This window comes from Lepidochelys kempii, chromosome 5, assembly GCF_965140265.1.
Source record: "Lepidochelys kempii isolate rLepKem1 chromosome 5, rLepKem1.hap2, whole genome shotgun sequence".
NCBI lineage: Eukaryota > Metazoa > Chordata > Testudines > Cheloniidae > Lepidochelys > Lepidochelys kempii.
This window is the reverse complement of record NC_133260.1, coordinates 42,473,875-42,498,089: the sequence shown is the minus strand read 5'-3', so window position 1 is coordinate 42,498,089 and position 24,215 is coordinate 42,473,875. Positions and strand designations below refer to the sequence as shown.

Below are 24,215 nucleotides of genomic sequence, written 5' to 3'. Positions count from 1 at the left end.
GAATTTCCCATATGAGTTCCAACTTCCCACTCTTAGGAGATTAACAGGTGGGCATGGGGACTGTTCATTTAAAAATGATTGCAGGACTGTTATTCTGAATTGCGTATCAGATTTAGAGCCCTACGTGAGAGAGCAACTCTGCGTGGATGTGGTTACCGAGCTCTAAGAAGCACCCTTGCATATTTCACTAATTGATAACTTGTGAAGGCATGGCCTAGAATAGAGCCAGAAGCATTTGGCATTTTCCTTGGCGGCAAAAAGTTCTTCATAAGGCTTGCCTGTAAGTGGAACATATGCAAGGCTGAGTTCTTGGGGGATCATCTGTGCTACAGAAAGTGGTCTGACAAAAGTAAATGCCAGCGCCAGCCAATATGCATCAATATTTACATTCTGGTAGTAAACTTACATGTATTTTGGAATGATCAGGATCTAAGTTAGTTGTGAGATTCTCTCACTTACTCCTGGGCTAATTAGATCCAAAACTGTTAGTACCATTACTTCTTTGATGTGCTCATACTGGCTTTCTTTATTTCACACTAGGTTGGCCCTGACCTCTATGAACAAATACCAAGAAGCAATTACCAGTTACCAAAAAGCACTGGTTCTTGATCCAGAAAATGACTCTTACAAGTCAAATATGAAAATAGCTGAACAGAAACTAAGAGACCTCTCCAGTCCTGTAAGTTACCTTAATTAGTTTTTCTTTTCAGTGAGGTTTTTTAATAACTCAAATGGAATTTCCTAGACGTAGTAATCTTCAGATATTATTTGTTTTCAGACTGGAACAGGACTGAGTTTTGACATGGCAAGCTTGATAAACAACCCAGCATTCATTAGTATGGTGAGTATTTTAAGTATATTGTGTTGCTTTTAATTAAGAAACAGAATGTAAAATGTTTTAAATATTACTCCTGCTTCAACAAAGGAAGATGGTTTTAATGCTTATCATAACTAGTGTATACATCCAAAGCACAGGACTTGGTGGTGATGGGGGACTTCAACTACCCAGACATCTGTTGGGAAAGTAACACAGCAGGGCACAGATTATTCAACAAGTTCTTAGAATGTATTTGAGACCATTTTTTATTTCAGAAGGTGAAGAAAGCCACTGCGGAGAGGCTGTTCTAGGTTTGATTTTGACAAATAGAGAGGAACTGATTGAGAATTTGAAAGTGGAAGGCAGCTTGGGTGAAAGTGATCGTGAAATGAGAGAGTTCATGAGTCTAAGGACTGGTAGGAGGGAAAACAGTTCAAAAACATAATAGATTTAAAGAGGGCAGACTTTAGCAAACTCAGGGAGTTGGTAGGTAAGATCCCCTGGGGAAACAAGTTGAAAGGGAAAAACAGTTCAAGAGAGTTGGCAGTTTTTCAAAGAGACACTATTAAGGGCATAAGAGCAAACTATCCCATAGTGTAGGAAAGATAGGAAGTATAGCAAGAGACCACCTTGGCCCAACCAGGAGAATTTCAATAACCTGAAACTCAAAAGACAGTCTTACAAAAGGTGGAACCTAGGTCCTACAAAAAGTGGGGAGGGAAAAGGATGAATATAAACAAATAATACAATTATGTAGGGAAAAAATTGGAAGGGCCAAGGCATAAAATGAGATTAAACTAGCTAGAGAAATAAAAGGAAACAAGAAAACAGTCTACAAAGCTAGAGGAAGACCAAAGACAGGGTAGGTCCATTACTCAATGGGGTGGGGAGGAAACAATAACAGAAAATATGGAAATGGGAGAAGTGCCAAATAACTTTTTTGTTTCAGTTTTCACCAAGAAGTTGAGTCGCAATTGGACAACTAACTTAATGAATGCCAGTGAAAATGAGGTAGGATCAGAAGCTAAAATAGGGAAAGAACAAGTTAAAAATTACTTAAGTTAGAGGTCTTCAAATCACCAAGGCCTGATGAAATACATCGTAGAATACTCAAGGAGCTGACTGAGGGGATATCTGAGCCATTAGCGATTTATCTTTCAAAAGTCAGGGAAGACAGGTGATATTCTACAGGACTGGAAAAGGGCAGATATAGTGCCAGTCTATAAAAAGGGAAATAAGGACAACCTGGGGAATTAGTCCAATCAGGTTAACTTCAGTACCTGGAAAGATAATGGAGCAAATAATTAAGCAGTTAGTTTGCAAACACTTAGAAGATAATAAGGTGAAAAGTAACAGTCAGCATGGATTTGTCAAGAACAATTGTGTCAAACCAACCTAATAGCTTTCTTTGACAGGGTAACAAGCCTTGCGGATGCGGGGGAAGTGGTAGATGTGATATATCTTGACTTTAGTAAGGCTTTTGATACTGTCCTAGATGGAGCTACTATAAGATGGGTGCATAACTGGTTGGAAAACTGTTCCCAGAGAGTAGTTCTCAGTGGTACACAATCAAGCTGGAAGGGCATATCGAGTGGGGTCCCGCAAGGATAAGTTCTGGGTCCGGTTTTGTTCAGTATCTTCATCAATGATTTAGATAATGGTATGGAGAACACACATATAAAGTTTGCAGATGAGACCTATCTAGGAGGAGTTGCAAGTGCTATGGAGGATAAGATTAAAATTCAAAATGATCTGGAGAAGTGGTCTGAAGTAAATAGGATGAAATTCAATAAGGACAAATACAAAGTAGTCCACTGAGGAAGGAACAATCAGGTGCACAAAATAGAAAATGCCTGCCTAGGAAGGAGTACTGCATGAAAGGCATCTGGGGGTCATAGTGTATCACAAGCTAATTGAGTCAACAGTGTAATACTTGTGCGCGCATGCGCACACACACACACAAAAGCAAACATCATGCTCGGATGTATTAGCAGGAGTGTTGTAAGCGAGACACGAGAAGTAATTATTTTGCTCTGTTGTGCAGTGATTAGGCCTCAACTGGAGTATTGTGTCCTATTCTGGGTGCCACATTTCAGGAAAGATGTGGATAAATTGGAGACAGTCCGGAGAAGAGCAACAAAAATGATCAAAGGTCTAGAAAACATGACCTATGAGGGAAGATTGAAAAAATTGGGTTTGTTTAGTTTGGAGAAGAGAGGTCTGAAGGGGGACATAACAGTTTTCAAGTACATAAAAAGTTGTTACAAGGAGAGGGAGAAAAATTGTTGTTTTTAACCTCTGAGGATAGGACAAGAAGCAATGGGCTTAAATTTCAGCAAGGGCAATTTAGGATGGACATTAGGAAAAACCTCCTGTCAGGGTGGTTAAGTGCTGGAACAAATTGCCCAGGGAGGTTGTGGAATTGCCCAGGGCTGCTAACTGCCACAATCAGCAGAGGGGCAGGCAGCTGGGTGTGAGTTCCCCCACCTTCTCAGGGACAGTGGGGCTCTGGCTTCCGGCTTCAGCCCTGGGATGGTGGGCGGCAGGCTCCAGCTGTGGGGCTTTAGCCCTGGGCTCACCACCCACTTTCCCCCATCACCCTTGGTCCCCACCACCTTCTCTGGTTGCAGGGCTTCGGGCCCCGGCCGTGGGGCTTCCAGCCCTGGCCCCCAGTCACACAGTGGAGGACACCAGCCTTAGGCTCACCATCTGCTCCCCATCACCCCTGGCCCCCCCACTGCCACAGGCTTTGGCTGCATGGTGGCAGGCTCCAGCCTGTGAGGCCCCAGGATCCAGCCGTGGGTGTTGAACATAGACTCAATACCCCCTGCCCCCAATCGCTCTGCGCCCCTGCTGTATCCTGTGAGCCTGAGTCAGCTGACCAAGGCCAGCTGCCGCTGTGCCATGGGTCTTTTATTGTAGTGTGGACGTACCTTGAGAGACTCCATTGCCTTTATTCCTGGTGAAGACCTGGCCACTGCGTTCAGGTTTAAAAATTCCCTAAGGGATAAAGTGACCTTATGTATTAAATTGATCAAAAGGTAGGTTTAAAGAGTGTGTGTATTCTCAACATGTGCCTAAACCTACACTTAAATCATACAAGGTTTGCCACTCTGGTATATTTGGTCTTTCCATACTTATGTATGTGCCTACCAGCATTTGTATGTTAAGTATAACACAGGCACCACTATAGTAAAGTGGAGGTTGACTAAAATGGACTAGTCAAGCAAAGCACTTTGGGTTCACTTTATGCAATGTCCATTTTAATTAGGCCTCCTTATAACTCTGTGCTGCAGTGCTCCCTCTTCAAATCCTTACAGGCCATCTTTTCCCTGCAGAACCATAGACATATGGAAAGAGACCTATTACGTCATTTAGTCCATCAATTTATGTCACAGACCTGGTCAGGATCCCCTTGCCAGTTGCCCACTAGATTAAGGACCCAGCTTCTGGGTCCCCAGGTGTTTTAAGCCTCTCAGAGCTTGAGCAGAGTCCAGCTGTTGGCCTGATCTTGGGGTCCCTAGGTACACACTCAGGGTGCTGACATGCTGTCTAGTAGGGATGTAAATACCATTTTAAAAGTTAACTGTTTAAATGGTTAACCGGCTGAGGCTGCTCCAGCTGGCACTGGGATGCTGGTGCCGGCTGGCCTGGGGGTTAACAGTTAAGGTGGGTTAACCGGTAAGATTAATACTTACCGGTTAACATTTTACATCCCTACTGTCTAGCACCTTCTCCTGAGAGCTGGAACCTGCTATCCAGCTGCCTAGCTCCTATGCTCATTGCTGACCCTTCAGACTCCACTGTACTTAGGTCTGGTCTACATTAGAATTAGGTCGACACAAGGCAGCTTACACCGATCTAACTATGGAAGTGTCTACACTTAAATTTCACTGGCCCCCCATGTAACTGCCCAGCTATGCTGACTTGACTCTACCTCCGCAAGTGGTTGAGTCAAGGTTGATGTAGTTAGGTTGACGCAGTGTCAGTGTCGATACGGCGTTGCTTACATTGACTGTTAACTGGCTTTCAGGAACCATCCCACACTGACAATACATAAGTACAAGAGCTGCTGGTGAGGATGCACACTGCCGACACAAGTAGCAAAGTGTAGACACCCACAAGCAATGTAATTAATGCAGAGGCTGTTTGCCTTTGTAAATTAGGATGACTTAATTTTGTAGTGTAGACATAACCTTAAACACATCCTCTTTCAGAATTCTGCCCCCAAGGTGTGTGCCTTCTCTTTTATCATTTAACTCTTTCCTGCGGTATGTGAAGCATGTAACACACAGACACTTTGCCCAGGGTCTAACACAATTGATCTTTTATTTAATCATATAAAACACAAGAGAATAATGATCATACAAAAGAAACCCTACATGTGTTTCCCTGCCTCAGTTTCCTCATCACTCCAGAGCATTCTTTGGTCTGGGGTTGGGGGCTATTCAGATACTGTCTGCTCCCATGCACGGCTTCTCCTGAAACATGGAGCCTGCTTTTCCTAAATCAGCTTGCCTCCTTTACCTTTGGACAATTTAGCCCCTGCCTTAGCTTCCTGTCCATCTCTCTGCTGAGCAAATACATTTAGCATATCTATATGGACCAATTAAAAGGTAAGTATTCTCCCATTGTCTCCAATGTGGGGAGCTTTCAGGCTGGTAGGATATTGTGAACACACATTCATGATACAGTAGTTTTTCAACAGTCACACTTCATTTGTATCAACCGGAACGCATAAATTGTACAGACAGATACCCAAATTGTCACACCCTATCATTCAAGATTGCTCCCTACATAACATTTTAAATGCTTTGTCCAGTCTTGTGTCAAGCAATGGGGTTTTCACTGTTTCCAGGGTGAGGCTATTCCAAAGCAGAACAGATTTTGCTGTCAGCAGTGGGGAATTAGCCACTGGGTCAACGAGGCCCATGCCCAGGGGCTCCAGACAATTGGGGGGCCGCAGAAAGATGGGCATGCTGACCCGCTCTGCCCCCCTGCCCGGCGCTCTTGCTGAGGACCGGGGCAAGCCCCCGCACCCCAAGCCCGCTCCCCGATAGGAGCGCTGGGCAGAGTGGGGCAAGCCTCCAGACCCGCTCCCCGGCAGGAGCACCGGGGGGTGAAAGAGGGGGGCAGAGCTGGTTTGGTGGGAGAGTACATTTTTATGTAGTAAAGATTTTTAATCTCCTTTTTTTGTTTTTTAATCACTATTTATGAACCTTCACCCTAATATCTAATACGGTAGTATCTAATACCCAGTAGAAAATACTTTAGGCAGCTAAACAAATTATCAGTTATATAAATTATATTCCATTATATTTATTTATTTATTTATGAAACACTGGAGTTTTCCAGAAAGGTAAATCCCAAATCTGCAGGACATTCCGCATTCCCCATGCAACTTTGGAAAAACTACATGAGTCTATTCACTCATAAGAGATGAAGGGAAAACCTCATCCTCAGTCGTTCCTAAAATTCTCCTTCCATGCTAACATTCACCCAGGCACTGACAGCCAGCTGCTGGGCCTAGTTCACTGCTGAGCTGCAAGAACAAAAAGCAAAGCCAATCACCCATTAATGCCATTTTAGGGCTTGCTGGTATGGGGATGCACCAGAAGTAGACAATTATATCAGAATAAAGTCACTTCTCTTCCAGAATGGAGTGCGCACACAGGAAGTTACACAGGCTTAGCTATAGTTCTGCCTGTCAGTTTCCCCATGTAGACAAGCCCTCTGAGTCAACCTCAACCCAAGGAAAATCATGACTGAGTGCATGATACTCTGAGGGCTAAACTACTGAGCTTTAATTGCCTTGGGAGTGCTCTTCACACTGGAGGTTTTTCAAAATACCCTGGTGAAAGTTGCTCCATTTTGACCAATGATAAAGTGAGATGAGTTGGGTTCCCAGAAGCTTCTTGGATTTGTTTGAAAATACAGAGTGCAAGTCAGCTGTAATGAAACAACTGCATGAGTGCAAGAAGCTGCTTGTGTAGAACTAGAGACTGGTGAATCTCTGTGGAAAGGACGTCTTCAAGGCCTTGCAATGTACAAATTCCAGTCCTCTCGCCTAGGGCCCCACAAAACCATAATCTGCCTCTGGTTGTCAGGAAGTTTTCCTATTCCTCCTTGGTGTTTACATTTGCATACTTGTGGTTTAGGCATTGCTCAGCTATACCAGTCACATTTAGCACTTTTTTTAACCTTTCCCTTTAGATTAATAATTTTTGTTGCTTTTCTCAAAACTGTCCAGTTTGTCTTTTTTTCTACTCATTTCCAGAATTGAATGCAGAATTCCAGATGCAGTTGCAGAGAGTTACAGTGAGAGACTGTTACTCCCTTTCTCGTTACATGATACCTGTATGTACGTGTGGGTGGGGCAGTGCTCAGAATTACATTTGTTCTATTTTGCTGCCATATCACATTACTAACTTGTATCTAATTTTCTAATGTCTTTCTATTAGTGCTTTTCAGGTTCCTTATTTGTTTTCAGTATCTGTGTTTCCAATTAGTACTGTCCAACAGTTTGCATTTTCCCCATCTCATTTGGTTATTTCCTACCCATACTTCTAAACATTAGGGCCCAGATCCACAAAGGGATTTAGGTATTGCAATCCCTAACACTTAAGTGCCTAGAAAAATCAGTGAACAATAATGGGATCCATAAAGCCCTATACAAAGAATGGGGAGAGACTGCCTTAAACTGCCACCCACAAAAGTCAGCAAGCTAGGTGGAGAGCCACCTAAGCTAGCTAATGACAGATGCTGATGAGAGGGGTATGTTCTAAGCCCGTCCCATGGAGATAGGTGCATAAGTCCAGATTGCAAGTGAAGTTAAGCACCTCCTTGCAATCAAACAGCAGAGAACCCCTTTCCTGGAATCAGGCAATTTAGGGATCTCAGCGGGGAGGGGCCCTCATCATGGCACACTCCTGGGCAGCCTAGCGCAGCAGTGCAATTACACCTGTCTGAATTTGCCCCATTGGGGTCTCAATCAGTCCAACAAAGCTTATGTATATTGAACAGTGCCCCTTCAAGGCTGTAGTTTATATAACACAAAGGTGGAATGATATGCAGGCCTCCACTCCAGAGTCTGCAGCTGGAGGGGGAGGGGGTTGAATTAATCTTAGTCCATCAACCCCACTTATGTTCATGTCCCTTACCAGTGAGGCCTCTTGACCCAGAAACCTCTTCTTGAGTCAGGGACTCTTGTCATCTCGTGAGGAAGGATCTCTACTCTTGGGTCAAGATCCCCAAATCTGAGACCCTTTCTCAGAACAACATACAATCTTCTAATCGGGGGCTTTTGCTACATGATGAAATCCTTCCATGAGGACCAGGTTCTGCTGAGACTTGGTATTCCTTCCTTTCAGAGCATCTCCCACCTAGGAGCATTCTTACAGGTACTTGGTTTCCTTTCCTAGTGAGCTCCCTTAATGGCTCTCACATTGGAAGCTTCCTTGTTCTTGATTCCACTTTTCTCCCCAAGAGCCTCTGTTCTTTAGTAGAGTCTACTGGGAGTAGCTTCCTTTCATCATGCATGGTGCTTCACTGCCTAATTAACTGCCTACCAATTACTCAGTGAGTTAATTAGCCCCAGGTTCACCTGAGTTACCTCATTTCCCCTTGTGGAGCTTGTCAGAGATAGACTCAGCTCCTGACTCCTATTCAGGGCCAGCTACCCTCTAACAGTTCCTGAGCCATTTCTTGTGAGAATGAGTTAGGTGTATGCCTCTTTCCACACAAAATGGGGATGGTCGTAGTACCCAACTTATAACTTTTAGCCCAGTGGTTGAAGTACTCACCGGGGATGTTGGAGATCTAGGTTAAATTCCTCCTTCTGCCTGATTGGGAGAGGGGATTTGAATAGTGGTCCTCCACCTCTCAGGAAAGTGCTTTAACCACTGGATTATGGGATATTTTGATGTGGGTTGTTCTCAGTCTGGATAAATAGTCAGAGGGCCAGAGAGAGACATAGGTGCTGGAACTAGGGGTGCTGCGGGTGTGCCAGCACCACTGGTTTAAAGTGGTTTCCATCATATACAGGATTTACAGTTTTGTTTAATGGCTTTCAGCACCCCCATTATAAAAATTGTTCCAGCACCTATGCAGAGAAAGTGTGAGAATGGCTCTATAGCCTGGTGGCAAGGATACCTACCTTGGGAGACCTAGGGGCCAGTCCCCTTGCTCCAGTGACTCTAGTTATTTATCCAAAGTTGGAAAGCTTCAACAAGAGAGACTGAAAGATTTCCACACCAGAATATCCCATAGCCCACTGGTTAAGGCGGCACCACCTCCTTCTCCTCCATTTTGAATGAGGCCTGTTCCAGTGGGCATACTTTAAGGACGCTTACCAGATTGGGCCCGGCAGGGAAGATCGGTGAGCAAACACCCCTGGTTAGTAGATCCTGCTGGGGTTTAGGCGTGGGACAGGCCTGCACATGCCCAAACATAGAAACTAAGGTGCCTAGGGAACTTTCACAGTGGAAACTTAGGCACTGAGTGACTGTAGCTACCTGTAGCATTAGGCAACAGCCAAGTGGAGGTTTTGTGAATAGCAGTGTTGCCTAAAACTGGGACTTATGCACCTAAGTGGATCTGAGCCGAGATCCTTTCATATTTTTTCTGTATACTCACTTTTGTTCTAGACACCTCCCTCTCAACATATTATCAATTGGTAATTTAATTAATGTGCTGTTAATGTGCTTTCATTGAACACCAGCCAAGACCAGACAGAACACTGAAAAGTGACATCTTGACACAACTCTGTACTTTGTAGTTTTTCATTACCTTTTGTTTATGGTCCTTCAATAAACCTTCACTCCACACAGTGCTGTTATCCAAACTGATTTGAATTAATTTGGGAGCGTAGATCAGGAGACTAAATTTCATATATCTCTGAGTTGTGCAAGAATCCTGTTGTATTCCTCCGAGTTCTTAAAGAATTCCAGCTGGTGGATCGCAGCATTACTGGCAACCTTTCTTGTCCAAAGCAGACCACAACACGTCAAACTTAACATCTGTGTGCTAACGGGTACACAGTAAAATTTGGAGTATGTAGCCCCACAGAATGTAATAGCTCCTAACCTAAAAGAGAGGCCAATAGGTCTGGTTACCTATTGAAAGTTTGTAGGGTAGAAATGGTCTGTGAAGAAGGAGTAGAGTGAATTTTCTACACAGCTTAGTTTATTAAGCTGCACAGGAACTCCATGTGTAACTTAATTGGGCAAATGCATTGTCCAGACAATCCCCATCTGTTTTGAGTTTAAAATCTTCTCTTCAGTCTGTAGCTAACTATATGAAATGGATTTTTTGTATTGTTTCCAGAGGTTGCCTAATCAGTCAAGTAGATTGAACCCAGAACTGGGAGCCAAGAACTCCTGAGTTCTCTTTCTGATTTTTACCACTGTCTAGCCTTGAACAAGTTACTTGTGGCTCAAGTTTCAGGCCTTTAATCTCCTGGACCAAATTCACTGCTGATAAAAGCGAATGAGACTTCATTGACATCAAGGATTTGCAATGAATTTGGTTTTCTGTATGTCATTCCCCAACTGTAAAATGGAGAAGATACGACTAATTTACCTTGGAGAGGTGTTGTGAGGATAAATTAGTTAATAAACCTGTTTTAAGAAGAAAAGAGTAAAGTATTTTTATTTAGTTGAATAGATAAGATCAATGAGAAAGTGAATGTGCTGAACATTTTATATACAGCAGATGTGCTTATTGGGTCTTTTTATGTATTTATTTCAGATTTCAGTTGCGTTGGGAACTTCTACAGAAATACAATACAAACATTTAAACAATTCCATACACAGAAGACTACCCCTGCGACTGCTTAGATATTTTTACCCAATATAATAACAACCATCCCCAGTGGCCCCAAGACTAACTGTTCCCTTCTCACAGCCTAGAATCCATGAGCCTTCTCAGATTCCTGAGGGTAGGCTTTATCACTTAGAAAGCTTTTAATTTGTTATCCTTGCATATATCATTATCTAGAGGAAAACGTTAGATAAGACTCCAGTTGGGAGTGATGGAAGCTTAATATTAAGCAGTATATAATTCAAAGCTGTTTTTTTAAACCATTAAGATGATTGCCCAAATATCTGACACATTTTAACATCTAATTCCCAGGGCATTGGGTTCGGGTAGCTCTAGAGATACAAGGACTTCCTCTTTTTCATGGTTGATTACCCTGAACAGTAATAGTATATTGTAACTGATATTCATGGTGTAGAGTATAATGAATTATATTATCTTCATGTCCTTGAAATACATTGCTGTAATGAGTCATTTTGTTGAGAATCATATGTCTCGAGTCATTAACTTGGTTTGTGTATTGTAATACGATATATATTGTGCTTCTCATGACTACCACAATGATAACTAAATATATGACTGCATTATGACTTGCAATACATCGTACTTATTCTAGGCAGCAAGTTTAATGCAGAATCCTCAAGTTCAACAACTGTAAGTATTAATATGGAATATCAGTGAAAAGAGATGCCAGTGGTGTCTGAGTGGGTTAACAAAACAAAAGCAAATGGCAATGAATTACTAAAATTTGTATTGTGTTCTTCCTATTATTGACTTTACAGCTATACTCTTTGTAACTGGATCTACCACAGTTTAGTTTCCCCTACAGCTCACTTAATAACTAGTAACTAGATAACATGATTTTGGCAATTAATTGATCTTTAAATATTCATGGTAAATAGGCCCAATGGCCTGTGATGGGATGTTAGATGGGGTGGGATCTGAGTTACTACAGAGAATTCTTTCCTGCGTGTCTGGCTGGTGAATCTTGCCCATATGCTCAAGGTTCAGCTGATCGCCATATTTGGGGTTGGGAAGGAATTTTTCTCCAGGGCAGATTGGAAGAGGCCCTGGGAGTTTTTCGCCTTCCTCTGTAGCATGGGGCACAGGTCACTTGCTGGAGGACTCTCTGCACTTTGAAGTCTTTAAACCATGATTTGAGGACTTCAGTAGCTCATAGGTGAGAGGTTTATCGCAGGAGTGGGTGGGTGAGATTCTGTGGCCTGCATTGTGCAAGAGGTCAGACTAGATGATCATAATAGTCCCTTCTGACCTTAATATCTATGAATCTATCCAGTACTCTTCCTAGTAACCCAGCAAAGAACTGCAGTTTGTCACTTAAGACAGGGGTTCTCAAACTGGGGGTTGGGACCCCTCAAGGAGTCACGAGGTTATTACATGGGGGATCGCAAGCTGTCAACCTCCACCCCAAACTCCACTTTGCCTCCAGCATTTATAATGGTGTTAAATATATTAAAAAAGTGTTCTTAATTTATAAGGGGGGTTGCACTCAGAGGCTTGCTATGTGAAAGGGGTCACCAGTAAAAAAAAGTTTGAGAGGCACTGACTTAAGATAACACCACAATACCAATGCTGTGTTAACTGTTCTAGAATGTCGGGGATGATGTCCAATGCCATTGGCGGCCCTGCTGCAGGTGTTGGTGGCCTAAGTGATCTGTCAAGCCTCATACATGCGTAAGTGTTGTGAAGATTTACATATTATTTTAACTACCTAACATTTGTAGAAGCAGCACTCAGCTGCTGTTTAAAAGAGACAGTGTCAAGCTGATTTTTAGCCTTTGTATTCCTGATAATCTTAGATGATTAAACTTTACATCTCACTCTTCACTATTTTATGTTTATTTACTTTGTACACTTCATTCATTCAGTTTGAACAAGCAAATTGACAGCTCAATTTCACTTTCTGGTATCATGCATTATTTGCTTTTTAGACTTGGGTCATTAAAAGTGCCTGTTTAAATTTTTAGGTGCTTGTACATTTTTCTTTCAAATTGCATTGGACCAGCATCCTCCAAAAACTTCTCAGTTCCCTGCAGCTAAAGTCCTGTTCCCTCAAGCTATATTCAGCCTACCCACTTGAGGAAAGGCTGTGAGAATAAATAGGTCTTGTGGAGTGATCTGAAATTCAGCAAACTCAGTCTCTGTCAGACCTAGGGCTGCAAGGAGGATGCAAGGCTGAAAATATCCTGCAGCTTCCTCCCATTTAAACTGGGAGGGGCTGCTACTTCAAGCAACTTGGTTGCAATATCACATGAGGAGGGAGGTGGTTTCTACAGTAGCCAAGACCTAAACCAGTTAGTTTGATAAGACACAAACCAAATGGAAGCCGGTGCACAACACAGCACACATGTAATGTACTTGTATGTTAAGCATACAGTTGGATTGTACACTTGCAGACATTTCCAAATAGTCTTTAGGTGTAGCCCCACAGAGTCCATTTTAATAGTTCACATTATTGGCAACAAAAGTGTGGATCACTCTGGCAAGGACCCATTCCCTCCCCATCCCCAAAATGGCAGCCTTCCTGCCCACTGCACATCAAATTAAAGCAGTATTGGTAGCTACTGCAACCTGGACAAAATTCTCTCAAGAGCTTATTCCTGGAGTAAGAGACTTCTTCCAGTTGTTTTTCCTAGTGATCAAGTATTTCAGCTGTCTCATTGGCGGTTAATTTCAGCCAGTTAGCTCAATACAAGCCACAATCCTGGCTAGTCACCACATAAATGCAGATCGGAGACTCTTTGGGTGAAGTGAAGTCCACTTGTAGAGCTGAGTGTTATCAGCATAATGGAGCCCGTGTAACCTCACGTTCTCCCAATGGCCTCATCTACACATGCACAAAATGGGTATCAGAATGCATCTCTGAAACCCCACATCAAATTATCTTTCGGCTAGAAGAACAATTGACCCAAATTGCCTGCTGGCATCTCTTAGAAGGAAGGGAGCAGAGTCACTCAAGAGCAGCTTTGTTTACTAATGTTAGTGTCTGCAGGTGAGTGAACAATAGTTCTCATCAAAGGCAGCTGATGGGTCTAAAGAATCAACATGGACACATGTCAATCTGTCATCAGAACAGAATTCAAATACTGTAGTAAAAGCTATAACACCATGATTATCATTTTAATACATATCCCAGTCATGCTTGCTTACATAACATAGCTTCAGCGATCATAAAACTTCCTGTTTTCTTATCAGTGCTGCATGCCAGTTATTTTTCACTTGTTGATTTACAAAAACTGTTCAACACAGGGGACAACAGTTTGCACAACAGATACAGCAGCAGAATCCAGAGCTCATAGAACAACTGAGAAATCATGTCCGGAGCAGATCTTTCAGTGGCAGCACTGAAGAGCATTCCTGATTTAAAGGAGGCATGTGGTTGTAGAACTAGAAATGTGAATGGTATATAATCCCAAAGCGCATATAATAGCTAGTAGCAAATGCATCATTGTAACTATTCTGCTTGGCCATGAGACAGAAAATCCTTTGTGTCTGTTCGTTAAGAATAAATCTGTTAAACAGATCTGTTGCACACAAGTTTGAACATATAGTGTGTGTATATAGAGTGAATCCTTTATAAATTTAGTATATATTGAATACATTGACTTATTAAACTTCCCATATATAAAAGTTATCATCTTTAGGCTTTTCAAATTAATGAACAGGATCTCTTTTAAAGAGAGGCTACTTGCTATGCACCAAGGCTGTGCATTGGAGTGATCTACAGGGCTTCTCAGGGGGGAAGTGAGTCTAATGCTTTAATGGGTGGTGGTGGTGGTGGTGGTATGCCTGCGTAGAAATTTAGTTTTAAAAATTACATAGTAAAAGGCCTGTTGTTCAGTAGTGAAGGTTTGCATGGCTCTGCTTCTTACCAGATCTGCTATGAAACAATAGATCTGACCACCACTTTGCTCCTTGTGATGAGCCTATGTGGGTGATGGAGTGCAATGTGGATTTAAAACATGTGCCAGAGCGTCAATCCTGTAACTGCGTAGCACTGAGTGTCCCTAGTGTTTGTTGAGAGGCTTTTGCTAGCAGCATCATATGCATTTCAGCTTTACCTGGTGGGAAGAAGGTGAGTGGTAGAGACTAGGGATGATTAAGAGTTGCACGTACAGAGAGGATGATAAAACTGAGCTAGGAAGAAGATGTGCAGAAATCAGAGGAAGAGACCAGGCCAAGGGAGAAGGAAAGGAATTTCTACTGCTATATATGTCCTCAAATCATCTTAGTAGCCCTGGAGGTCTCCATTATGGCACTAATAGCATAGGCATGGAAAGTTGTGCTTCATTCTTGTGTGTATACAGTATACAACCTAAGTTTAAAAATCCTTAACTGTGATTAGTTAAACTGGTCACACACCTGCACAAGTCATTAGCATTGAAGGTAACTTAGGTAATTAGAACAAAGAAATCAATATGTACCATTGTGCGGTAAATCACTGGCTTAGGCAAAAAACACAGTTAAGGATTTTTGAAGTTTAATTATATCATAACTTGTATATTTTAAATAAGTGATTAATGGTGTACAGGCCATGAAATAGTTCTTTCAGTCTGTTACTCTTCCCAGCCCTCCTAACCAGACACTTTCAGACCCCCTTGCTTTTCTGTATTTTTTCTTTAAATATTTTTGTAACCTGTTTCTCTTCAGTTTGCTATTCATGCTATCTACTGCTGCTGGATACACTTAGGCTTGGTCTATTTCAGTGTTTCTCAACGACTGGTCCATGAACCTGCGCCAGTCCCTGAGATCTCCCTGCCACAGTTTGGGAAGGCTGCAAGCCGGTCCCTGGTATCAAAGAGGTTGAGAAACACTGGTCTATACTACTAAATTTTATCAATATAACTACATCACTTAGGGGTGTGGAAAATCCACACGCCTGAGCAATGCAGTTATACCCACCTAACCCCTGGGGTAGACAGCACTAGATCAACAAAGCTACCTCTTCTCAGGAAGGTGGAGTGCCTGTGCTGACAGGGGAAGTAGTGTCTTCGCTAAGCGCTCGTGAGAAGACATTGCATGGAATGTAAGCGAGAGCAGAATTTGAAACTAAGGCAGGAGCTCCTTTGAGTTTGGTGATGGGAGGGTAAAAATTCCCAATTTTGTCAGGCTGTATATATTGCACAGGGGGGAAATTTGTAGCTGTGTCCATGGTGAGATGAGGAGAAAAGTTGTCTTAAAAACAAACACGGACAAGAAAACCAGACTAACATTCATTGCATAAGACACTTTATATTTTATTCATTAAATAACTCTGACATGGCATTAGAATATTAGCTTTATTTTTTCTGAAAAGAATGCTATTTATAATTGCACTACATGCTCATTAATGTACTTTGGGGGTGTATTGGAGACATTAGGCAAACATCCCTAAGCTCTAAATTGAATGAGTGCTACTCTGTTTTATTGGCTGACCACATGGAAAGAAGTGCTTACACTGGCTGACTTATGTAGGTACTTTAGCTTTTTTTCAGTTGTAGTTCAGGTAACTAATATCTGCCTTTAGGCAGATTATTTTTAATAAAAAAAATTGCTTTTTATAAAAACACTGAAAACTGATGAAGCCCCAAACAATAGTTCATTAGGAATCTACATATGCAAAAATAATTTGGCAGATTTTTTCCATAATGCACTTGTTAAACAGACCATTTACACAGTGTATTTTCCACTATATTTCACCATTCCAGCTTTTTAGCAACACCAGTGTCAATTCCAGGTTTTTTTGCACTAAATTTAATAAAGGAAACAAAAAAACAAACAAAAAGTAACAGTGGGGCTTTACAGAAGCTAAGGATGTGCCCCAGTATATTTACCCTTGTCTTCTGACAATCTTCATTTAATATTTTATTTTTCTCTTACCCTCTCCTACTAAAAAGTCTTGTGAAGCTGAGTGTCTTTAATGATGGTTAAGTATAATAATCCTAAACTATACTCTTCTATATAACAATGATATAAACAAAGGTTGGCTGTCAGGGCTCAAAACAGCCACTCTTTCTGCTTGTAGTTATATGTACATGTAGCTACTGAGTATTCTGCAGCTGTCTGTGTTCTGGTAGAGCCAGCCCTGTCAAACTGCTCTGGAGTAGTCATCACTAATGCTATGAACCGTACTCTTGGAACCATGCTTATTAGAAGTTGTAACTTCCATTTTACATACCACACTGTTAAGAATGTGAGTCTTATTCCAGCATCTGTAACAAGAATGCTTCTTTTCAGAGTTTTGATGGCATTACCTAATGCGGGAACATGCCACACTTGTCACAATATAAAACTTACAACTGTCTATTATATTTTGCATATGAACAGATGGGACTTTATAGCTTAATAAAAATAGAACACTGAAATTCCCTAATGGACAGTAGCTGTCATTAACTACTCTTTCCATTTAAGTCCAGGAAGAGTTTTCATTCATGCTAAAATGTATTTTGCCACTCTGCAGGCTACATTGTTCACAATGTCATGACTTGTTTTAATCAGTAGTTGAAGAGAGAGCTTGGGTACTTTGAAAAAAATTCATACTGATAAGTGGAAAACCATGATCTAAACAAATATTGCTTTCATTTTAGACCAACTGCAGTTTCAGTGAACTAAATAAATAATTATGCATTTAAAATTTGTTTGGTTTTCTGTCATTACTGGTGCAGCAGCAAATTCATGTGGTAAGCAGTGGAAAGGGGGAAAAAATCTTGCAAAATGAAGAGTTTACTTGATTCACACTCTTAAAAGATATGAATGTCAAAAAAGCAGGCTTGTGTGGAAATGTTTTTTTTCATCTATTTGATGTCCCTCTTGAAAAATACAACTAAAGTTGTACTTCAGCACACAGCACCAAACTTAAGCATTTTCTTTTGCTGAAATGCAATTTTGGGTTTTTCCATCAAGGGAGAGGGTAGCCTCTCCATTGTCAAGAGTTCAGCTAGCTTCTCTTATAAAACTGTTTCAACTCTCCTATGATTTTGGCCTGATAATTGCACATTCCTGCTGAAGGCAAAGAAGAATAGTGGCTGCAACTTAAGAGAACTTCTCACAGTTGGAGAGCACTCCGTAATTGTTACAACACTTTCACAATTTGACTTGTCTAAGAGCTTGTCTATGTGGCAAGTCAGGCATGTGAATCTATAACACCTCCACTTACCGCATTATGACTTGCCCTGTGGACACTGCTCTAGTGCACTGAAAGTCCTGGAATGCAGAGTCACACCATGGTTTGCCATACAGTAACTCGCTGTGTAGACAAGCCCCATCACTTCTGTATCTCCTACCTCAAATTACATTACCATATGGTTACATCTCCTTAAATGTGTATCAGATCAATTTGAAGGTACTTAGGTTCTATTTTGGGGGGGGGGGGTAGTAGTTTTGGTTTCTCTTATTACTCTTATTGAACTCTGTGGATTACATGAGGGCATGTTGCCCTTTATTAAATAGCTGAAATTTAGAAGGAACATAAGATTATTGCTGTAGCTGCTATTCTTTAGCTTTTGCTCAACTGATAGATGCATGTTGGTTATTTATTGGGGGAGGGGGAAAGATGAGTGAATTGAAGGCCCAGGCTTGCTCTCTGTAATTTATTTAGAGAACATAATTACAGTGAGGCTAAGATGGAAGCACAGTCCCAGTATTAGTCTAGCTGATTATCTTGTAACGAGATGAGATTCTCATGGTTTTCCAGTGATTAGAAACTATTAATTTTTGTGAAGTTTAGGTATGTTTTGGCCCCTCGCTCTGCAAACAAAGTCACATCACTCCTTCTGGGCCAAGATTTGTCAACATGCCTTGTGATATGAGGCGAGATTAATAAGACAGGAACCTTTCAGCTTGGAAAAGAGATGACTAATGGGGGATATGATAGAGGTCTATAAAATCATAATTTGTATGGAGAGAGTAAATAAGGAAGCATTATTTACTCATAATATAAGAGCTACAGGTCATCAAATGAAATTAATAGGCAGCAGGTTTAAAACAAAAGGAAGTATTTTTTCCACACAATGCACAGTCAACCTGTGAACTCTGCCAGAGGATCTTGTGCAGGCCAAAACTAACAGGTTTCAAAAAAGAACTACGTAAATTCATGCAGGATCGGTCCATCAATGGCTATGAGCCAGGATGGGCAGAGATGGTGTACCTAGCCTCTGTTTACCAGAAACTGGGAATGGATGACAGGGGATGGATCATTTGATGATTACCTGTTCTGATCATTCCCTCAGAAGCACCTGGCATTGGCTACTGTTGGAAGATAGGATACTGGGCTAGATGGGCCATTGGTCTGACCCAGTATGGATGTTATTATGTGATTTTAGGTGCCCAAGTTGACCTACCTTAAAGAGGACCTTATTTTATAAAATATTTTGTCCCCTGTATAAATGACCCCTTTGAGTTGTCAATCTGGATATCCAAAATTGGAGTTACTCAGAATCACTAGTCATGTTTGAAAGGCTTGGCTCTGGGGTGAACTTTTACTGACTTTTTAACCAACATTATTCCAGGGGGAGAATATATTTGTTAACTAATAACTAAAAATAAAGGGTCAAACCTACCTACATTAGTATTAGGCAAGGGGGTTTGAGGAGTTCCTCTAATGCTTCCCACTCCCATTCTCCATCCATTGTATTGTAGTTTAAATAAATTACTGAAATAATTGAAACCAGAGTGATTATATTGCATTATTTTGACAAATAAAATATGCAGAATTTTGCAGATTTTTAAAATATTGTGCACAGAATTCTTAATTTTTTGGTGCAGAATTCCCCCCAGGAGTACAACATGCAGAGTGAAGGTAGGCTGTGTTGTTCATGCATACATGGCAACTTAGCTATTTTAGGAGGAAGCTATCAATCAAGCATATATTGATTAAAACAGCTCTGAAAGAGTAAGTTTAGCTTGGCCACTACCACTTGCTCTCAATTTATTAATCTAGTCATGATCCATCCCATATATTTAAAAAAAAAAAAAAACACCTCTCTCCATTTACCTATACTTAAAAAAAAAAAAGATAATAGTGGAAAGTCTAAAATAAACGTTTCAAACTAGGCAAGATTGCTGTGCGATAACCCTGGCGGAAAATGTGAAAAGCCAGAGAGAAGGACTTTTCTTTATTTAGTCTTGAAAATAACCTGGATATAGGAACCCGCCACTTCGGGTAAGTATGAAATTATCAACCAACACAAGGCCATGGGGAAAAATGTTTACTCTGTGAATACAAAAAAAGTTTCCACAGTCTATTATGAAAAAATGGACTGTCCCCTCTCCCCCCAACAATTCATTCTAATTGTGTATCAGGTAATTTCCAAGAGTATCCAGTGACAGGGGCTGGATGCTGCAGGGAGCACTCCAAGGACTCGGATTGGTATGTGTCTATCACTATCCTGCACAGAGAGGGCGAGGTGTGCAGAGTGCTTGTGTGTGACAGGAGGTGTTGGTTTCAGGGAGCTGAGTCACAGCAGGCGGTAGACAAAACTGCTGCTTGCTAAGGGCAGGTAGTGGAGAGGTGCCTCACAATTCTGGGTACCCAGGGGGAAGCGGATGGTGCTTGCACACTGGAGTTCAAGTCCAAATCCTCAAGTCCCTGACAGAAGAAGGGTGAAAATGAGAACTGAATTTTAATAAAAAAACAACAAACCTTGCAATTTAGAGGCTAGTCCCTCCAACTTAAAGCAGTTCTGCAGTCAGTGCCACAATGGGCACCCCTTTAAAGCCAGCATTGAAGTAGATAACTTCGTTCTTAAGATGGCTGCATATTCAATACAATAGTGCAAGAAATCTTGGCAGCTGCATTTTCAGACTTTAAAGATTTTATTTTCAAATAGATAAAATATGTATAGTTATCTCTTTAAAACATATTTTAAAACATTCCAAAAATGCTCACAGAAGACACAAATAAATAAACATTCTTATACCGTTTGCAGATGTTTTAAACATGATTTGGCATCATTCAGATGTAAAATTTAGGAAGTTGGTCCAAGAAACCCCAGGGGAAATGTTAAAAGGATTTTTCTTCAATGTTCTTTTACTTTTGAAGAAATTACACAGACTTGTGCAATATCATCATACTCGTATGTTCTCTTCAAAAACGTGTCCATTAGTCTTAAGCCAGAGACACTCTAATGGGAAAAAGATGTGTACAAATTTTAGTAAGTAGATAATAAGTTTTGCACTACTGTGATCATAAAATAGCCACTACATACATATTATATCTCACAGTTACGTTGTTAAACTGATGTCTCTTACCTGTAGTCCCTGTACTGAAGACAATAGTGTAAGTGCAAGATGAAGGGATGAACTGGGGTGTAGCTTTCCAAGCTGTCTTCCTGAAACTCCACACCAGTGAATGGAATTAGTATTGCACATTTCCAAAACCAGATCCATAGTTCTTTCACTGCTAGATGAAAGCAAACAATAAGGAATAAACCTAGTTCTTTACCATTCAAGAAAGACTACAGAAGTACAATAGCTTGACAATTCTGTGAGCACTCATTAGAAACTCCTGATATGAATGGTTTGTTACTGAAGTTAAGGTGATCTATTACAAGTCAAAGTCTCAAAAGTTAGTCGGTTACATATTTGTTTTAAACCTGTAACAATTGTACAGTGAGATGGTAGCCATGCTGGGATACCATAATATCACTTCTTGTCCCATGTGTAAGACTACCAAAAAGGATAAATGCAGAATAACTGCTTTCCTTTACTTCCTGGCCTCAGCTACTGCTGAGAATTACATTATTTTTGGTACTTTTACAATCCTACTGTAGCATGACTATTACAAGTCATGTCAAGTGCCAACTTGATATTCAAGACTTAGATAGATTTAATTAAAAAAAAAAACAATTGAACAATGCTTCTGAGGGGTTGCAGGATAAGTGACAGTTAATGTTGACACTGAAAGTATCCTTTATTCTTATGGAAATTAGTTGAAGTAGTTTAACTTAGTGTTTACATTTATGCTAATCATGTAAGATGTTTTGTAACTTAAAACTTGTATCCACATTAATATACAAAATAACAAACAGTTACACAGACTTCCATCACAGAATTTTGGCAACATCCAAAGCCATTCCAGTAGTATCACCACCACCCTTTGGTGTAATTATATATTTATAATTTATATTTATGATCACTTTAATTTACTCTAATATAAATGTATTTCAAACAAAGGGTAGCAATATGTGGCATTATCTATATAGATATCCATCTACAAAGATGCATGTTTAAAATTTACTTTCGCAGCAAGCACTAAAAAAACCAAACTTCGCCTATCAAAAAAAATCAATCTCAAAAACCAATTGATATTACCTGCAATTTGTTATTTTACACGTAATGTCAAAAGGCTCTTCCAGATTTACAGTATCTGGTATAGTCTCCAAAGAAAGTCTTACATCACCATAACCTGGGGCCTGCAGAGGTACAAGAATAGTTAGCTTTTCAAGTGATTAATAACAAAGCTGAAGTACTGTACTGAACTTTCATTTCGTCTAGTCAAACAAATTTAAACTAAGGCCATGTCTACACTTACAAACTGTATTGATTCAGCTGTGCCGCTGTAAAAGTGCTCGTGCAGTCACGTTATGATGATGGGAGAGAGGTCTCCTGTCAACATAATAAAACCAGCTCAACTAGTGGAGGTAGCTATGTCAAAAGAAGACCGTCTCCTACTGATACAGCACTGTACACATGAGCACTTATGCTGGCAATAAACTTATGTCATTCTGAGGGTGTTTTTTTCACACCCCTGAGCAACAAAAGTTTTGCTGACACAAGTGCTAGTGTACAAATGGCCTAAGAAATAGAAAGAAAAACAAATACATTTATCACAAGTTAAGATGGGGAAAGACAGAGGAAAAATAACAAGATCTGAACTGTACACTCCTTATGATTAAGTTTTCCAGTTTCTTAATTTAAGTTTTTAATGTGAGCCACATTTCACTCTCTGAGGGTGATAAAATCTTTCTTGTGCTCAAAAGCAAGCAACGGCGTGGATAATGGAAATATACGTTTCCCCACACTATCCCACTAATACATCTCATCCTTGACAGAGTTATCGATTCTATGAGTCAGAGGATAATAAATCTCTATATCCTTTGTCTATAGAACCTCTACCAAGACTGCCAAAAATATTGCTAGTAACTGGGTGGCATTTGATGTTGACACTTGTCCACTACAATTTGGATTGAGACTCCAGTCATTTTACACAGCTCACTGGTATAGCTATCATATTGCAGAGGCTTTGGTTACTCCCAGCTTGGGCTGAATTCAAGCCAGCAAACTGGAGATAAAAAGCTCTACGTTCTATTTCCAAAAGCCTTAACTGTCCATTCCCACCTGCCTTTTTTCTTTCTTCCCTCTCCTGAGTCTCACTGAGATGAAGCACTTAAATACTAGGGTAGTGGTGGTATGTTTATTATATGTTTTCCTGTATGAAATATAACTTTTCATATGACATCCTTCAGCAAGTATCACAGAACACTTTACAAAGAAGTGATGCAAAGAGATAATGATTGACAGAGGGGGGAACACATACTTGCTGGCAGGCTGAAAGGCATATATGAAACAGAGAAATATGATTAATTTTTAAAAGTGTAGATGTGCAAGGAAAGCCTTCTTGAACACTAAAGCAAGTAGACAAGTACTAAACTCATTTGAAGAGCTGAAACAGTTGCTTAAGAGAGAATTCCATATCAATACAGCAGCTATAAAAAAGAACAACCTTTAACTTACGGGATTTGAGGGGAAGAGACACAAGAGGCAAACACACGAGAAGCAGGCTAAAATGGGCCATCAGATGTGTTCAGTGGGATTGGGAGATAGGAATCCAGTGAAGGTGAGGAAGAATGGAAAGGATCTGATCCCATTTCATAAACGAGAGGGTAGTTTGGCCACATTATTTGTCACAAACCAAGGAGTAGGTAGTGCTGCCTAGTGGACAGAGCAGAATCAAGAGGGCAGAACCGGAGGTGTGGTCAGGAGGCAAGCCAATGATCGGAGTCAGGAGTCAGAACAGAACCAAAGGGCAGAGCTGGAGTGGTCACGAGACAAGCCAGTGGTCAGAGCCAGGTGTTAGGAATGAGGCATTCACAGGTAGGTAGAGTCTAGGGCTGGAGTGGAGCAGGCAAGAGGTAGAGAAAGGGTTCGGTAGGAAGCAGGTCTGGTGCAGCTGTGGGCATGGAACACATTGAGCAGCCCTTGTATTGCTGTTACTAAGGGCTTCAATGATCATTTATTGGTTCTTCTGACCAATCAGGTAGCATAGTCACTTAGTCAGGGCTTATTGGGCCCACTATAGCTCATTCAGTTGCTAGCCCCAAATCAGATGAGTTCCTGACTGTATTCTAAGATTCTCTCAAGAGTTGGGATTAAGAAAAACAGCAGTGCCATTCAGCAGTAGAATGTTAAGGTCTAGCAACATCTTACGGAATTAAGACTGGAAGACAGACAGAGCTGATGAGCCAGAGAAGAGATGGATTTCACATGCACAAAGCAATATCTAAAGTTGAAGCTAACAATTAGACAGTCCATAATGAGAATAGGCCAAAAGTGAAGCCCTAGATACGAGAAAATGGAAGGGAAC

General features: G+C 40.9%; 2 protein-coding genes across 14 annotated transcripts in view; one reads left to right on the top strand and one right to left on the bottom strand.

Annotated features, from left to right (window-relative positions):
• SGTB (small glutamine rich tetratricopeptide repeat co-chaperone beta) overlaps positions 1–17,262 on the top strand; it is a 38,820-nt gene extending 21,558 nt beyond the window's left edge. For both annotated transcript variants that reach the window (XM_073344082.1, XM_073344083.1), the window contains 5 exons: positions 541–679; positions 779–841; positions 11,250–11,287; positions 12,245–12,328; positions 13,904–17,262. In XM_073344082.1, the coding sequence (XP_073200183.1) occupies positions 541–679; positions 779–841; positions 11,250–11,287; positions 12,245–12,328; positions 13,904–14,015 (436 nt within the window). In that variant the 3' untranslated portion in view covers positions 14,016–17,262. The remainder of the gene's footprint in view (positions 1–540; positions 680–778; positions 842–11,249; positions 11,288–12,244; positions 12,329–13,903) is intronic.
• The window catches only part of LOC140911310 (trafficking protein particle complex subunit 13-like), a 49,459-nt gene continuing 41,114 nt past the window's right edge, over positions 15,871–24,215 (bottom strand). For 9 of the 12 annotated variants that reach the window (XR_012158890.1, XR_012158893.1, XR_012158889.1 and 6 more), the window contains 4 exons: positions 21,944–22,044; positions 20,882–21,032; positions 20,551–20,754; positions 15,871–20,219 (listed from right to left, as the gene is read on the bottom strand). Coding sequence is in view for 1 of the 12 variants with exons in the window: in XM_073344076.1 (XP_073200177.1) it covers positions 20,650–20,754; positions 20,882–21,032; positions 21,944–22,044 (357 nt within the window). In the remaining 11 variants the exon portion in view is untranslated. Of the gene's footprint in view, positions 20,220–20,427; positions 20,755–20,881; positions 21,033–21,943; positions 22,045–24,215 lie in introns of those variants that run through there. The other 3 variants (XR_012158894.1, XR_012158896.1, XM_073344076.1) reach the window with 2 other exon arrangements.